Source organism: Drosophila sulfurigaster, chromosome X (assembly GCF_023558435.1).
Source record: "Drosophila sulfurigaster albostrigata strain 15112-1811.04 chromosome X, ASM2355843v2, whole genome shotgun sequence".
NCBI classification, from domain to species: Eukaryota; Metazoa; Arthropoda; class Insecta; order Diptera; family Drosophilidae; genus Drosophila; species Drosophila sulfurigaster.
In genome coordinates, this window is record NC_084885.1 from 1879050 (window position 1) to 1897080 (window position 18031).

General features: G+C 37.0%; 2 protein-coding genes across 2 annotated transcripts in view; both read right to left on the reverse strand.

The window, feature by feature from the left end:
- LOC133847615 (uncharacterized) overlaps nt 1-18031 on the reverse strand; it is a 151415-nt gene that overhangs the window by 132124 nt on the left and 1260 nt on the right. The gene's annotated exons all lie outside the window — the stretch shown is intronic.
- On the reverse strand, nt 12048-13474 carry LOC133848925 (protein prune homolog 2-like). Its single transcript, XM_062284669.1, has 2 exons — nt 13328-13474; nt 12048-13273 (listed from the first exon to the last, which is right to left on the reverse strand). The coding sequence occupies exons 1-2, from the start codon at nt 13400-13402 to the stop codon at nt 12131-12133; spliced, it is 1218 nt and encodes a 405-aa protein (XP_062140653.1). The 5' UTR covers nt 13403-13474; the 3' UTR covers nt 12048-12130.

The window sequence follows — 18031 nt, forward strand, 5'->3', positions numbered from 1 at the left end:
CTGATGTCAATTTTTGGTATATCAATATACCATATGTACATATTTAATATATGCGAAATTAATATTTAAAAATACTAAAAGATACCGAAAATTATGTTTGATAAATAAATATACGAATATGCTCTTCAATAAGATATACCGAATGAATATACTAAAAAATACTCAAATAAACTGTTGGATATTTGGTTTATAAATATACCTAATATATGTCAAATTATTTTTTTAAAAATACTAAAATTTACTAAACATTATATTTGGTATATAAACGTACGACTTCTTTCAAATTGTAACATAAAGTTTTAAATATATCAAGGAGACATTTTTTCATATATGTAAAATAAATTTTTAAATAAATTGTAAATAACAATTATTGTATATGCACCAAAAGTAAGTAATAATATTAAAATTGTGAAAATACGTGAAATAAAGTATTTGTTTTTCGCCCTTGATTTGCTCACGAAATGAAATTCAAAAAATGCATTAAAAAGTCTTGCTTAGATGCAAAGTAAATCCCGTAGTGCATGTCAATTAGTTGAAATCATTTTTTATGGCGAAAGTTTGGACACTTTTTTGTCGGTGTGCAAAACTCACAACGAATTTTGTGAGTTATTATTGAAATTTGTGTATAACATTTTTACCTCGTTTTTATGCATTTATTTATTGAGCCTTGTATCCAAGGACAACAAATACAAAAATCTATTGCGCACTGTGTCCCATATTTATTAAACTAATGAGCCGTTGAGCAATTGCCTTCCATTGAGCGAGAGAGAGAGAGCGAGAAAGAGAAGTGAGCATTTATGAAATTTTCAATTTGTAGCGAAGCAGAAAAATGCCATCTGATGGGCCTTTAATGGCCTTGCAGGGTATTGACAAAAGGCCCAGCAACAACAACAATTTGAAGGCTCAATGGCTGCGGGCAGTGTCGCAGTCTCAAGGTGTTGTTGCTCATGATGTTGTTGTTGTTGTTGTAGTTGTTGTTGGAGAGAGAAGAGAGGGAAGATTGGTCTGGCTGGCTGGCTGGCTGGCTGGCAATTTTCCGCGCTTGAATTCATTTAATAACGTGCGACACATAAAAAGCAGTTGGCAGTTGGCAAAATCATTGCGGACGGCGCAGCGGAGACAAAGAGACGAGCAAAGATGCTAACAAAGACAATGCCAAAAGGAGGTATAAGGAGTGTGTATGTGTGTGTGTGTGTGTGTGTGTAAACCTGTTTGTTTGTTTACATGTGTGTATGTGTGTGTCATCAGTGTTGCCATTGCAACATATTATGCTTGTAAAAATTGAATTTTAGTGGCTCGGGCATAAAGTTGTTGTCTGAAGGTGAGTGTGTGTGTGTGTGTGTGTGTGTGTGTGTGTGTGTGTGAGTGTGCGAGCGAGATAGTGACATGTCTTTTGGGCATATATTCGCACATTTTATTGTTGTTCTCACTACGTGTGTGTGTGTAAAATTTAATAATAACGACACTCTTAAACCAAGGGCCTGCTCGCTTTTCTTTATACTCTGCTGCTTACACACTTTCCATTTTCTTGGCTCTCCTTCCCCACACTCTTTCATTCTGTATATACATCTACTATATACATATATATATATATATATATACTATATATGTATTCGTATAGTATGGCGTGTATTGTGTTTGCTGTTGTATTGTTGTGCTTGGTTGTTGCTTGGACTCTTCTTCTTTTTGCGTTGACATTTAATGTAATAATTTTTACGATGATGCTCGACGGCATTAAAACGAGATTAAACACAAACAAACGAGAGAGGCCAAGCCAAAGCGGGGCACGACGCGTCGTTGCCAGCGATTGTCGCAAGGGGCAAGTGGCAAGAGAGATGCGGTGGCGGTGGCGGAGGCGGGGGGAAGAAGCGAACATTTTCTATTTGATACACTTGAAAATAAAAGCAAAAGATGTTTGTAAGCCTGTTATGCCCATAAAAGATGATGTAGCACATAATTACGAGCACGCACAATCACACACACACACTCGCAACATACACACGCAGACAAAGAAGCACACATACAGTCATTCGTATAAAGATACATACGTGTTGAAGCAAGTGCACCGATAACAGCACAATAAAACAAGCCATCGATTAACAAGCCAAATATTAATAAGAAACACACACAATAACCTTTCTTTCATTGGAATGGATTAAAGTTTTGTTATCAAAATAGTGCAATAAAAATGATAAATATAAGGAAACTTAGAATAAATGGTATATGAGTATATACCATATGTAACAGAAGCTTTTATTTTCTAATTTTTCGATACATCAAATTTATTTATACCCCTAAAAGGGAACATGGTTGTAAAACGATAATTGCTTTTGCTGACAATTCGGTATATTTTGCACTAAATGGTATATTTTCAATGTATGAATATACCAAGTATAGACTACAAAACAAATTGTAGTATTTTTGTGGAATATTATTTTAGTATATTTTAAAATTAGTATCGTACTCTTTTGCTTTTATTCAAAATGGGTAGCTGGTAGCTTTCTTACTTGTTATTTGTTATTACTGTTGGATAAACTAGCTTTTTGTGTTAAGAATAAGATTATAGTTCACTTATGCACTTTATATTTTGTATATTCAATATTTTAATTATTTCCACAAAAGATTGTGACCAATTTAGCTATCAAAATAAAATATCAAACTTAAAATTAAGAATTGGTATTTAAGTATGTTTGAATAGAGGTATTTCAACAATCGCAATAAAGAGTGCATACAAAAGAAATTACATTAAATAAACTTAAGAATAAATACTTTAATACAGAAGAAGAATACAGAAGAAAACCTTGGAAGAAATACTTATTTACATTACATTTTATTTTATGATTATTAATCAATTTAATTAGATATATTTAATTATATCGTACTGAGTTTGTATCTACCATAAAGCAACACTTTCTTTTGTTCGATATATTAGGTTGGCCAAAAAGTCTTACGGTATTTTTATTGAATTTTCAATTGTTCATAAAATTGGTTAGAATAATGCGATTTAAGTCAAATATGCGCCGTTTTGTTCGATGACGAGTTCCCAACGAGATGCCAACTTCATAATGCCCCCTCTTATAGAAGCTCGCTTTTCTATTGGCAAAAAAACTCGAAGAGCCAATTTTCACAGGACTCTCTTGTGGCCAATTTCCGACTACCAAGGTCGTTCGCCATGGACAGAAATAGGTGGTAATCACTTGGTGCAAGATCCGGACTATACGGTGGATGCAATAGAACCTCCCATCCGAACTCCCGGAGCTTCTGGCGCGTCACCAAAGATGTGTGTGGCCTGGCGTTGTCCTGATGGAAGACAATTCGGCCTCTGTTGACCAAAGATGGCCTCTTCTGCTTGAGTGCTGCATTCAAGCGGTCCAGTTGTTGGCAGTACAGGTCCAAATTGAGCGTTTGGCCATAGGAGAGCAGCTCATAGTGGATGATTCCTGCCAATCCCACCAAACACACAGAAGAACCTTCCTGGCCGTCAATCCAAGCTTGGCCACCGTCTGGGCAGCTTCACCGCTTTTCGACCACGACCGTTTGCGCTTCACGTTATCGTAAGTGATCCACTTTTCATCGCCAGTCACCATCCGCTTCAAAAACGGGTCGATTTTGTTGCGATTCAGAAGCGATTCGCATGCATCCATACGGCCAAAAATGTTTTTTTGCGTCAAGTCGTGTGGCACCCATACATCTAGCTTTTTAATCCAAGCTTCTTCAAATGGTTTAAAACGGTTTGATGACTCATGCCAAGCTCTTGGCCGATGCTACAGGTGCTACTATGCCGATCTCTTTCGATCAATTCGGCGATTTTATCGCAATTTTCGACGACAGGCCTTCCGGACCGTGGCGCATCTTCGACCACCTCCGCACCAGAACGAAAACGTTGAAACTATCGTTGTGCGGTGGAAATGGAAACTGTATCGGGTCCATAAACTGCACAAATTTTATTGGCAGCATGAGTTGCATTTTTGCCTTTATCGTAGTAGTACTGTAAAATATGCCGTATTTTCTCTTTATTTTGCTCCATGTTTGTGACGCTATAACTCACGAACGACTCAAGACAAACAACAATAAATCAAACACGTGTTAGCGCGGGAAAAGAGCTTTCCAAAAAGGTATCGCATGAACCGATTCGATAAATAGAACTAGAACTACGCGCTTGCAAAGACACCTATCGGAAATACCGCAAGACTTTTTGGCCAACCTTATATGTAGATGTTGATTTGATTAGCATATCATCATGATACACATTCATAAAAGTGTGCAAATGCTATTCAAATAGTTGCGAATATTCGATAAGACTACGCAATGAAAGTTTGTTCATCTTTTCGCTATGTAAATGAATCATTGATGTGCAAAGTATCGAAATGAATCTGTTCGTTAAACAAAAGTTATTTAACCGCAGCACTTGAGATTGTGTGATTACTTGTATCTTGAAACTCTTTGAATATATTCTCTCATTGATTTGTTCAACGATTCATTTCTATGGCTCTGCTTTATTGCATACATATGTGTGTGTTTGTGTGAGTGTATATATTATTATAGAAGTGTGTGTGCGTAGAGTTGGTCAAGGACAACATTCATTCGAGTTTCCATTCGAGAGCCATTGTTATATTGTGTTAATTTTATTTGATTTGCTGCCTTGCTGCCGGCTGATTGGAAAGACTTCTAGCGCTCAAAACTTTGCGCCCCGGTTTCTGTGTGGTTAACTAAAGCAATAGCAAAAAGGAAAAAGCAAAAGGCACTAGCGGAAAGTAAAAAGACGAAAAGAGAAAGGGAAAGGAAAATGCCAACAAAGAAAAAGTTGTGCGCATTGTGTGTGTTTAATTTGCTTGCCTGCTTATTGTAACCAAGACAGAAAAAGAGAGAGAGAGAGCGAGCATGTATATAGTTTATTTATTTTGAAGCAAATGCTTTTTGGTATGTTGTGTGTTGCCTCTTAAAAAAGCTGACAATGCGATGCTTCACATGTGTGCGTGTGTGTGGTTCTGTTTGTAAGCGTTGTTTCACGCTCGAGTGGACAGGCAAAAGCCAAAAACAAAATGGAAATGAAAACGAAAACGAAAGCGATGCCGATGCCGACGCCGAATGAAAATGAGATGAAAATGCTGGCAGCTACTCCTTGGCTCTTTGGCTGGCGTTCTCGAGGCGTTTTGTGGGCGTTTGGGCATGGCCAATAATAAAAGGGATAAAATCATAAGCCCAAATTTATCGCACTCAAGACAGCAGCCGAAGTCAAATTGTATGTGTGTAATGGATCAAGTTTATTTATAAGGCTGCCTCTTTGCCACTTCAAACATGAAAGCAAACAATATTACGCATACGCAGCGAAGCACTCGCTGTTCACTCAGCCGCAGCCCCAGCCGCAGACGCAGCCACATTCACATCGACATCGGCATCGTCATCGTCATCGTCGACAACAGCATGATGAAGTGTTATTTAAATATAAATATATTATCTATCGATAAGCTGGCTAGACGCACACAACACAACACAACACTGAACAGAACAGAACTGAACACAACCGAACAGAACAGAACCGAACAGAACAGAACAGAAAACAACAAAAGCCACCAAAATGCTGAAAACGTGAAAAGCATTTTGCCGCATCAAATCTTCAAATTTGATGCCATTATTTTGTTTGCTTTTTTATGAACTGTCTGCTGCATGTGTATACGTGTGTGTATGTGTGTCTGGCTTAATAATAAAGTGATTGCCTACTTTACGGCACAACCGCCATCGCCATCGCCGTCGGCATCGGCATCGGCATCGTCCCTGTATGTGGCCACGACCCCAAAGCAACGACACGATTGCCTCTGTCTGTGTGTGTCGACTTTATTAAATTATGCGCGTTTGATGCCGCACAAATTCAGTTTTATTCAACTCGTATTCTTCATTCCCATTATACACTCGCCTAGGGTACCGTAATTCAAAGCCACATTGCGTATCCGCCAGGGCATTGATACATTTATTTTACGCCCCGATACAATTACTCAGATCAGTGGAAAAGCCTTCCAAAAGAAAACTAAAACACTTATTTACATTTCTATTTAATTTAAAATTATTTAAAGTCATTTTTGTTATTCAAAATTGAAGAGCTTAATTAACAAGTAAGAAAACTACAGTCGAATTAGCTCGACTGTGAAATACCAGCTACCTATTTTCAATAAAAGCAAAACAGTGCCGTGTTATTCTTAAAATATACAAAATTGAATGCACGATAAATACTAAATTATTTAATATAATATACTATTACGTTACGTTGCAAAGCAGTGCAGTATTATTGTTAAAAACATACTAAATTATAATAATTAAAAATATACCAAAATATGCCAAAGGCAATACTTGTTTTATATATATATTTTTACATTCAAAATTTACTAAAATACTGCAGTATTATTTCAAACAAAGTAAAAAATATGCAAAAATATACCAAATACACTGGTTGGTATATCGATATATTGCTACTTTCAAAATATACTAAGACAATTATTTAAATAATATACCAAATTGGTTAGCCGAAAAAATACAAAAATATACCGAAGGCTGTATTTGGTATATGGATATACCATAACGATACGTTGCAAGGAAGTGCAGTATTATTTAAAAAAAATGTCAAGTTAGTAATTAAAAAACTGAATTATACCAAATAGTTAATAATTGTAGGTATATCGATATATTAAAATGAGCAATATATGTATGCCAGATTTCCTGTGGGCACAAAGTTATAATACCTTTCTGTGTAGCAGGTGTAAAGCAAAAATGCTTGAATATTGCGGGACTAAAATAAATAACAAGCATAAAACGCTTGCTAAAATTGAAATGTTTATTGTTTTATTTGTTAATTAAATCGAACGACTTGGTTGCCTATGGCGTATACGCAATAAATTGCTAATGAAATGGATTAAGAATTGCACAGGAATTATTCAATAGAATAAAATGGCATTGAAATCGAAATGAAGTGGCCAGCAAGCAAACGCATATGCATGCATAAAAATCAACTCAATTATTTAATTAATTACAGTAATTGCATTTAATTTAAAACTACATTTAAATCTATTGAAATTATCAATTTTCAGCGCTCAACACTCAACACTCGCTTTATTATTTACTTGCAGATTTGCTTTGCGTCATTTGCATAAAATGTGTGATGCATTTACTTCAATAATATATTTGTTTAATATATTTTTATTTGAAGTTGTTGCATTTACATTTTTCATTATTTTCATTAGCATTTTATGTGGATGATATTGAGAACTAAAAAGCGCACTCTAAGCGTACGTTTTAAATTCCATTGGAAGGCTCTTCATATAATAGATTTTTGATTAAATTTGTCGGTCTGCTTTCGTTTCGTTTCATTTTGTTTATTATTATTTCATTTTTCGTGCAAAGCCCGAGTAAACAATAGATGGCAAAAGAAACAGTTGCAGAAGAGAAGCCTAGCAACAACAACAATAATAAATAGCAAAACAATGAAGCCATACGCATCCAACACAAACTTATACTCTATATATACATATATATATATTTATGTATATCTCTTGCAAATACATATTTACACTCGTATCTATCCATAATATTTATAAAGATTATGTGGTACGCAGGCATAGCTCTGAAATTCGCATTTTGTTAAAATGCAAATTAAAATATTTATGCAAATACGAAACAAGGAATACAATAAATTATGCCAAAGTAGACAAAAAGAAAAGAAATGAGAATAACGACAATGCCACGAAAGCGAAACAAAACGAAAACGCAACGCAACGAAAGCTAACCAAATGAAGCAGAATACGGAACACGGAATACAGAACGCAGGAACACAAAAACAATTACCTGTTACATGGAGAAAGCCAATGCCGATGCCTATCCCCCATTTCCTCCCCCTGCTTTCTATCTGCTATATTATTCTTATATTTGTCGTAAATGTTAGCGTCTGTCACAATAATTTTGCGCCTGTAAACAAGTTTTGACAAAAAGCGAATGAAATAAAAATGCAAAAAAAATAACCGAGAGAGAGTCTGCTCGACTGGCAGATGCCTAAAACAGGAGCAGCTAATGTTCGTTTGTTGGCTCATTTTTCGACAACTGATAAATATAGGGTATACATATATATATGTATATATAAATAGGAAAAGTTTTCTATGAATTTTTCGTAACAATGTCGCAGCCCGCAACGGAAGCCGGAAATATGCAAAGTAAGCGAGTGTTGAGCAACAGCAACAGCAAAAGCAAAAGCAAGTTTCTTGGCTTTCCTGAGCTGAACTGCCGGACTCAAGAAAGCTGTTGAGCTGGGGCAAGTGTTTGACTTGCGGGTGGATCAACGAAGTCCCACAATTTCGCCACCGAATTTAATTGCAATTCATGTTTATTCGACTTGCTTCTCTGCTTCTCTGCTTCTCTGCTGCTTTGATTGCTTCATTTATTTGGCCACCGCATGACGCATACGCACCGTTTGCCAATTAGCTGCAGGAGCAGCTGCTGCAGCTGCTGCTGCTAAGCTAAAAACAATTTAGGTGTATAGTAATAAAAGCAACACAATAACAAGACAAGAGAACACACACCTTCATTCAAGCAGCGTAGCGTCCATGGAATGGAATTTAATTAATGCAAGTCGTCGCCAGCTCGCTTTGAAATAAAACGCTTGTGGATGCCACCTTCGCCATGCATCCATGTAAAGTGTAAATTAAAAAGGGGGAATGGTGAAAGGGAGAGGTGACTTGACTAGCACAGAAAAATAATAAATAAGAGTACTTAAGCGCGACACGGCAGATAGAAAATGCTGATGATAAATTTAATTTTGGAAAATTAAATACAATTTTGCAGTAATGAGAGTCAGACTGTTTACAACGTGTTTTGGCATGGGGATGGAGTATGCGAATTAAAGTCAAATGCAAAACTTTCCACAGTGAGCGAAGGGGTGCGGGGCGGGGGGGAAGGGGGAAAGCGTGGCACGAAAATCCGCTTAGAGATGCGCTTAACAGCAATTATCTTCATTACATGCCCAGCGCACAAAAGTATGCAATGGCAAACAAGAAAAAGCTGAGCTGAAAAACGCGACAACAGCGAAAAGAAAAGAAAATAAAAGACGAGCGAGTCTAACAATTAGGAAGGCCACCCACTCGCATTTCCCCCCACTCTCCACTCTCCTCAATTTCCATGGCCCTGTCATCTGTCTTACCTGTGTACGCCGTACGGCGCAACACCCTTGGCATTAAGCTCTTCATATAAATGCGCCGCTGATGGATGTGCTTTGAGTGGCGCCAGAGAATAATGCCGACTCTCGACTCGCAACTCACAACTCTCGACGCTCGACTCTGACGGCAGAGAGTTTCCTGTTTTCGGCGACTTTTACTTGTCGCTGTTATCAGCATTCGCTTTGGATGATGGCGGGGAAAAGAGAGAGGGCGGGGGGGTCGCTGTTCTAAGCGATTTATAAAAGCCAAACGGCAAATGGCGACGTCAACAGCGACAAAAAAGTGTTGCAAGCAATTTGCGCAATGGCTGCGAGTCCTTCGCCAAATCCTTGTTGCCAAAGCACAAAGACAACAACAGAAGCACCTTTCCCCGATCCCGCTTTCCTTCCTTCCTTCCACCTTTTTCTTTTTGCCTTCACCTTCATTCCTCAATTCAAGGCTTCTTCTGCAAAGGGCGCTGGCTGCCATTATTGAGTGCGTGCACGTAACTGACATCAGCGCGCTTATAAATCAAGTTGCAAATACTTTTGCCTGTCCATCGGTGTGTGTGCGAGTGTATGTGTGTGCCACAACAATAACACCAAAAGGTGGAACGACCAAAAAAAACAGGGTCAGAGTCATATATAAAACTCCATTTTTGAGTTCATGAATTTGGCAACTCTCGCACATATTCTCATATGATTAGATTAATGCATTGTGTAATGGCTAAAGCAGCCTTTTTACCTTTCAACTCCCAACACTCCCCTTGCCTCAAGCTACTCACCAGTCCTTCAACAGCACCCACATAACTGGCAATCTCTCATGCATACTTTCAGCATATTGTATGGGCGAGCAAAGTGAGTGTTATACTTGTATGTGTAGTAGCTAAATCATAATTTCAATGCGTCTCTCGCAAAACACTTCCATATTTTATTCTCTAACACACACTCGGAACTTACTTTCGCTCTGCTCATAAAAACTAAATGCTGGTCTTCGCTAAACAATTATTATTTCAATTGTATGCGTTTACCGGATTAAAGCATTAAATCAAAAATTATTAAACGCAAAAGTTTCGCATTAAATTCAACAATAATATGCAATTCAATTGATTGATTGCCAAATGTTCATTAAATGAGGTAAGCATACATTTAAATACCATTTGAAATTATAAAAACGTTTGAAAAAATATAAAACAATAAATAAATTGGAATTAAAAATTATAGCTAATTAGTAATTAGTAAATTCCTATACATTATTATTGGACTAAATTGGAATCGTTTAATTTGAACAAGTTTGATGTGCAGCTTTGGGCGCTGTTTTTTACAACTCTGCAGATTGTCTTGATTTAATCAACATTCTGCTTATTGCTGTTTGAAATCGTAATTCGTATTCTTTAGGTTTTAATATCTCACATAACATAGCGTTGCATTATGATATGCAGCTTTATTTGGTAGTTAATTGGTGCAAAATGATGAATAATAATATTTGGTATGTTGTTTTAAATATCATATGTTATTTTGTGTTAGCTTTAAATATAATGGACCACGCAGCTTTTATTGAAAATGGAAGGTGTATATTAGTTTGATAATTAATTAATTTTCTTAAAATAAGTTCAATCTCTGTTTGCTGGTCAATATCTTGTCTGTGTGCCCTTTGTTTTTATGTTTGTCTTTGTGTGTGTCTAATCGACGATATACGATTTTAAAATTGATGGAAATGCGAATGTAATAATACACAAATATACCAAGTCTACCATATTATTTGGTATATTTTAGTATCTCACTTATATTAATTTGGTATATTTTAAATATAATACCACATTGCTCTACCGCGAATAGTATAGTATATTGACATTCCAAATATATGCCATAGCATTTGGTATATTTGAGTATTTTTCATTATATTATACATACCACATATACCATAACATTCGGTAAATTTTAGTATTTTTCGTTATATTAATTTGGTATATTTGAAATATAATACCACATTGCTCTAAAGCGAATATTATAGTATATCGACATTCCAAATATACCATACCACTTGGTATATTTTAGTATTTTTGCTTGATATTAATTTGGTATATTTAAAATACAACACTACACTATTCTGCTTTTATTGAAAATGGGAAGCTGGTTTTTGGTATTTCTTTTGGTATTTTAATTTGATATTTGTATTTAAAGAATAATACCGCACTGTTTTGCTTTTATTTAAATGGGATAGCAGCGATCTCACTGGCTATTATTATTATAATTTTGCTCTGGAAATTAAGCATACGGAATTCACTTTAAATTATATCAGATTAGAAAACCTTGAAGGTATTATCTTTACTGAGCTTTAAAATTTTTATATTATATATTTCTGCATTAAATATTGTTCGTAATTAATGTATTGTAATGTTTTATTCAATAAATATTGCTCATAATGCAGCACAATTTCCACAGGATTAACTTTTAAGAAATGTTCTGTTAAGTGGATAAACAGAGAGAAAGAGTAGAGAAAGCATTTAATAGTCGGTCAGTGGTGAGCATTTGCTTTCTCGCTTGATTTTTGGTTCATGATATAAAATCTACGTTGCAAATTCTTGGCAATTCCCCAACTGTTGTAACTGAAACCTGATGAGGACTTCAGCTTGAGCAACAGTAGGCTGCAAAGAAAAAGAAAATATGAGGCGTCATTTGATAAGTCAAATGTTTGGCTTGCGGGAGTGTGTGTGTGTGTGTGTTTGTGTGTGTGTGTGTGTGTGTGTGTGTGTGCGTGTGGGTTGACTGCCAACCCTGAAACGTTGGGACGCTGGGAATGCCGTCAGCTGTCGCTGACCTTGTTGTTGATGGATTAAGTGCGTAATATGAGGAGAACCAGAGCCATAGAGAGAGAGACCGAGTTGAAGGGGCAATTTAAAGAAAGACTTTATTTCAAATTGAATGTACATTTAAAGCGAACATATGCGAGTCGAACTATTTGCATGGATACAAATACTCGGAGACCCAATGATAGATGATGCGCTGCACAAGATGCAGCATATCATAAAATTGAATATTCCATGCTTTGAGAAAGAAGAAAGCGCCCTGCATAAAGTGCAGACCACGATACGGATCGAGGCCAAGAAATGGTTGCTCCGCATCGTTCAAATTCACGATTAAATGATCGAAGAAACGACGATCCTGCAGATTGCGCAACGCATCCAGAGGGATCAAAGCGAGTTCCTTGACAGCCAACGCACCCTTTGGCCGCATGCTTGTGCCCAGCAGCAGAATGAAATCGCAGTTGTGCTCGGAGCCAAACTGCTGCAGTGCCAGCTGGGCGAACTCGAACGAAATGAAACGGGTGACAGCCATGGGGAAACAACATTGGGCGATGCGCACCAGATGGCTGCCATTGTTGGCACGCAGCAGCTTGAACTCACGTCGCAATATCTGTGGCAGTGTCAGCTCGTTCAAATCGAACATTGCTGCCACCAAAGCGCCGTACAAAATGCTGCGCTGCGGCGCCTGCAAGACACCCAATTTCTTTTCCAAATAGAGCATCAACTGGTAGTCGCGGACTTCCTCCAGCTGCTTCTCACTCGAGTACTGGGCGAAATTGTTGTTCTGCAAGAGGAGGGCGGCATGCAGCAGCTCGTAGACACGCGGACATTGGATGTTTGCATAATTATAGATGGCACTGTCATAGCGCTCGACAATCAATGCGGCACAGGAATGCATCGGATGCATGACGCGCTGGCAGTAGATGGGCAGCCGGGCTGCCTCGCATTGGTAGGGCCGATAGTCGTAGACCTCCTCGGTGCAATAGTGAAAGGGACTGACGTGATGGTTGACCAAGATGTAGCGACTGCGCAGCAACAGCTCCTCGGGCACATCGTCGCGAAAGACCAGATGATGATCCGCCGTGATTTGCTGCTGCTCGAGTAGAAAACGCACCTCCGACTTGCTCGGAAAGTCGCGTCGCAGCATATTCAACACCGGCATATAGTTGTGCTTCAAGGTCCCCGGATTGCGATAGTGCAAATATGCCACAGCCAGAGTGCAGACCACCGAATCGAGATCGCAGCACTCATGCGAGAGTGTTATATACATCAGCTCTGCTCTGCCAGTCGGACGCTGTGGCAAACACTCCTCGGTTAATTAAGTCTCGAAGAATTCTTACACACTCACCCATTGGGTTAGACGCTGCGAGTTGGCCAAGAACTCCATAAAATCCATGACTTTTTGGCTTTGGCTGGCAAACATAATCGCAAATCTTATTTGTTTTTTTTTTGTTGTATGTATCGAGAGAAATGTTTAAGCACAGAGCTGAGAAAAGCCAGCTGTAAAGTTTTTCAATTGTTGCTTTATCAGTATTTAGAATATCTTAAATTTCACCTGAAAATCACTGAACAAACATTTTTCACAAATGTTAACAAACTTCAGTTTTGCAATTTGATTGTGATCAAATCAAAATCTTAGAAGTTATTTAAGAATTTATTTTCTATGGCAAAAATGAATGCTGAAGTGGGGTCTAAATTGCTTTGGTTCGCAATAGAATAATATAGTATATAGATATACCAATAGTATATTTTAGTATTTAGTATTTATAGTATATTTAGTGTTTTAAGAATAATTCCACGCTGTTTTGCTTTGCAAAGCAAACCAAAGCTTTGGTTGCATTTAGTGTGCTCTACGGTATATTTGGAATACAATATTATATCGATATACCAAATATATTGTATTTTAGTATTTTGTTGCATATTAGTATGGGATATTTTAAAAATAATTCCGCGCTGCTTTGCTTTGGTTGAATGTTGTTTACTCTATGGAATATTTTGAATCTAATAGTCTATATATACACAATGATGTTTAATATGTATTATTTGGTATATTTTAAGAACACCGTAATGTTTTATAAATAACTAAAATATATGCAATTAAACAATAAATATATTAAGCTAATATTTGTTGGAAGGTTTAAGAAAGCAATTTGACTTGCACTTCAGCTTCATTATTTTCATAATATTTTGATTGTATTTCTCTGCTGCCTTTTGCTGTGCGTCTTAATAAGCCAAGCGATCATTTAACCACTTCCGTTTGAAATTATTTGAATTATTAATTTATTTAATTAACAAAATATATAAAAATTTATCAATTGTGTGTGCCAAAGGGTCAAAGGATTAAAGGGTCTGTCAACACCGAGTGATTACAGCAGCTAAAGTCTTATCGATTGAGAAGAAAGGAAGCAGTGATAGGATTACATGAGCAAGACGGATCAACGTCGCAATTTTTCCAAATATTTAAAGCATTTACTAATTAGACTAAACTTACAACAAACAGGATAATCTTTATGAAATATTAAATTAAGATATTCATCCCACATATATATTTATAATATATTGTTTATTTTTGTGCAAATTTGCAAGATCTAAGAAAATATTTTATTTATTTATTTTATGAAATCTAGAATTAAATACTTAATTTAATTTATAGAAAAGAGAGTGCTGGCTCGCGTAAAAAAGTTGTTTGTGTCGCATTTGAACCTTACTCTAATTTGTTAATGAATTTCTACTGAATTTTAATGCACAATCAAACATGAGTCCTCAAATTAACTATTCGATTTAATGATTTGATTTAATTAAAAGTCATTTATTAACAAATCATATCATCAGAGGTGCAGCAGAAATAACCAAACGTCAAACCACTGAAATAATTTCGCCATGCCACAGAATTCCGACTAGAAAAAAACCTTTGTAGTGTGGGTTGTAAAAGCTGTCACGTTGCATAATCATATTCTTTCAACACACAACACAATCACAAATTGAAGACTCGTTATGAATTAATAAAACTGAAAGTGAAGTTTCATAACTGTTTTTAACAAAAGAACTGGTAAAATAGTTCGTGTTTTCGAAGTCAGTAGAAAAACTGGCCTGTGGCACCTCAAAATGAAAAGTGGCGACCCTGAAATATTGTTTTGATTTTTTTTTATATATTTGGAATTGCAAAGTCTACGTCATTTGAACGTTACAAAAAAATGTGATTGCATTTCTTTGCGAGTTTTCATTTTCGCATTAAATTTATCGAATATAATTGATTTAGTTAAAAGTCATTTATGAGTAAATAATATCATATTTGAATCTGTCTAGCATTTGAGCTTCACTTGAATTTTGAGCGCATTTCCCTGCTGATCAATTAGCCGCGCTCTCGTTATCATCGACAGGCGAAGTGTTGCATAATGCTAGGCCAACACATAAAGTTGATAAAAAACAGAGAGAGAGAGAGAGAGGAGGGTAAAAAGAAAACAGCGACGTGTCCACGTGCAGTGTTGCTAAGTGCCTTCTAATGGTCCACTGCGAGACTGCGAGAAAGAAGTGCTGTAGGGGACAGACTGCCAATGGCGAAGGCAAGGGTGTGTGTGCGAGTGTGTGCGAGTGTGTGCGAGAGTGTGTGTGTGTGTGTATTTGGTTGGCAGACAGCTGGCCACGACGCCGCCTTGTCTGTCAAATGTGGCCCAAATTGGCTGACTTTTCACATTTGACCTGCACACGTAACGCTCGACGTTGCGTTCCCCCCGTTCATTGCCGCCCCTCTCCCCCGATCTCGCTCCAACTTCCATTACTGACTCAGTGTGTGAGCTAGTATCTATGTGTGTGTGTGTGTGTGTGTGTGTGTGTGTGTGGAGCGTATTTACAGTTATAGTTGGCACTTTGCTATGGGGCACAGAGCGTGTGATTTATGATGCTTGCTACGTTCTGGTTTGCTAAATTACTTTCGCACACGTTGAAGTTAAATAATTTTTTGACGCTCAAAGTTGTGCGCGCTTTTATTTTATTTCATTTCTCCTCATCTCATCTTGCATCATGCTTTACCCCAACCCCAAACTGTTTGGCAAAACTTAATCGCTGACTAAGTTGAAGACTTTAATACAACGATAGAGAGAGAGAGAGAGAGAGAGAGAGAAGGGCGCACAAAATGAACGTAGTAAAAAGGAAGCAACAAGGCATGCCATTAGGTGCTTGGCTAGTATTTTGATTCAACGGCGGCCAAAAGTCACTTAGACATTAGCCCCAAAAACCGAGGCAAGCCAAGGCGAGTGGCCAAACACTGAGCCATAAAATTCCATTCGAGTCGAAATGACCTTGAGATGTGGCATCGCATTTAGCCTGCCTTTGGTTCGTTCGTTCTTTCGTTCTTTCGTTCCTCCGCATATACCCATATATCCTTATGTCCTTATCCATAAGTGTATGCATGTGTGTGTGTGTGAGTGTGTGTCAGAGAGGATAGTTGTAGTGTGTGTGTGTGTGTGTGAGTGCTTGGGCCATTTAAATGCTACATTATGTTGAATATTCAATTTAATGTACCTTATAAATCATGTAGATCCTTTTTTTCTTTCTTTCTTCTGGTGCTACTGCTGCTTAACGCCTCTCTCACTCCCCCTCTTTCCTGCACTCTCCACTTTCTTATCCACTGCTTATCTCAAGTCCCTTTTCGCCCCTGTTGCTGCTGCTGCTTCGTTTTCGTATCTATTTTTATTTGTGTTTTCCGGTTTCGCTGTTGTCACATTGTCTTTTCCATTTCAGTCTCTTGGCTGAATGCTTTAAGCCACTTTCAAATGCGAACACCACTTTCTTTTCTTTTTTTTTTTTTTCTTCGTTGTTCTTTACTGTCTGTTGATGGGCCACTTATTTTTTTTCTGCTTGGGTTTTGCTTTATGCTCGCACATATTTATAACTGCTTATCGGTTAGCAATCCCAAAAGATTGATTAACTGCTTCTCTATGTCTGTGTGTGTGCTCTAGGCAAGCAACACTATGCTAGCTGTCTCAGTTTAGTCAGAGAATTTTTGATAAATTGTCATGTTGAATTGCCTTTTTAGTAGAGTGGCAAATTTTGAATTCCTCTCCTCCTCAACTATACAAAACTTGGCTTTCGGCTTCCGATTAAGTGCACTTACTTTGGCATTAGCTGCCGCCGATTGAGGTCAACTGTCGACTGTGTCGCTGGACAAATTAGCATGGATTTATTTCCGCATTACAAGACAGAATTCGAGCAACTTTTTAGTTGACCCAATTCCATCTGAGTTGAACAGCTCATCAAAAATGCACAATACAAAATGCATTGTTGAGCACAGGAAATGAATGTCGAATTATGTTTGTGATTTGTCCTTGAACTGTTCACAAAATATATTTACAGAACAGAGAGCAAAGAGATCCATAGATGCAGCACACAAACTGAAAACTATTTAGAGAGTAGAAAAGTTCACTAACTATAAATGCATCACATTCATACTTATTTCACATGAAGATATAAACTGAGCACAATATCAGCTAAGGTAATTGATTTATTTATTTAAAATGCATTTGTGATTTGTCCTTAATTACAGATAATGTATAACAAATGTCACAATGAGATTGAATTACAAAGAAGAGCGCTAGAGAAACATTCGTTCGTTGCATGTGATCTTCTCGTTTGGTTTAACTCGTTACTTTTATGCTGACAGCGAGTGCTTGCAGTTCGTTTCAATTATTACTGAACTGATATAATAGTATGTAGTATATATATTTAGAGAGCAAAATAAATAATTGTAAAGAGATGCAGAAATGCAGCACACAAACTCAATATTTTTTTCATATGAAGATATGAACTGAGCATAATATCAATTAAGCTAATTTGTTATATGTCTTTGAACTATGTGCACAATATGAGTTGTAGAAAATGTATGATAAAAGTCACAATTCAATAGAATTGAATTACAAAGAGGAGCACAAAAGAAACATTCGTTAATAGCATGTAATGCTCTCGTTCGATTTTACTCGTTAATTCTTTACCGGCAGCGAGTGTGTGCACTTTGTTTCTACTGGACTGATAAGATACTTAAATTCAATACATATAG

What these genes read in the sequence shown, in the direction of transcription:
- LOC133848925 (XM_062284669.1), bottom strand. Translation starts at nt 13,402, where the DNA reads ATGTTTGCCAGCCAAAGCCAAAAAGTCATGGATTTTATGGAGTTCTTG. An exon ending in CGCAGCGTCTAACCCAATGG is followed by an intron (nt 13,274 to 13,327) that starts GTGAGTGTGTAA and finishes TGTTTGCCACAG; the next exon opens with CGTCCGACTGGCAGAGCAGA.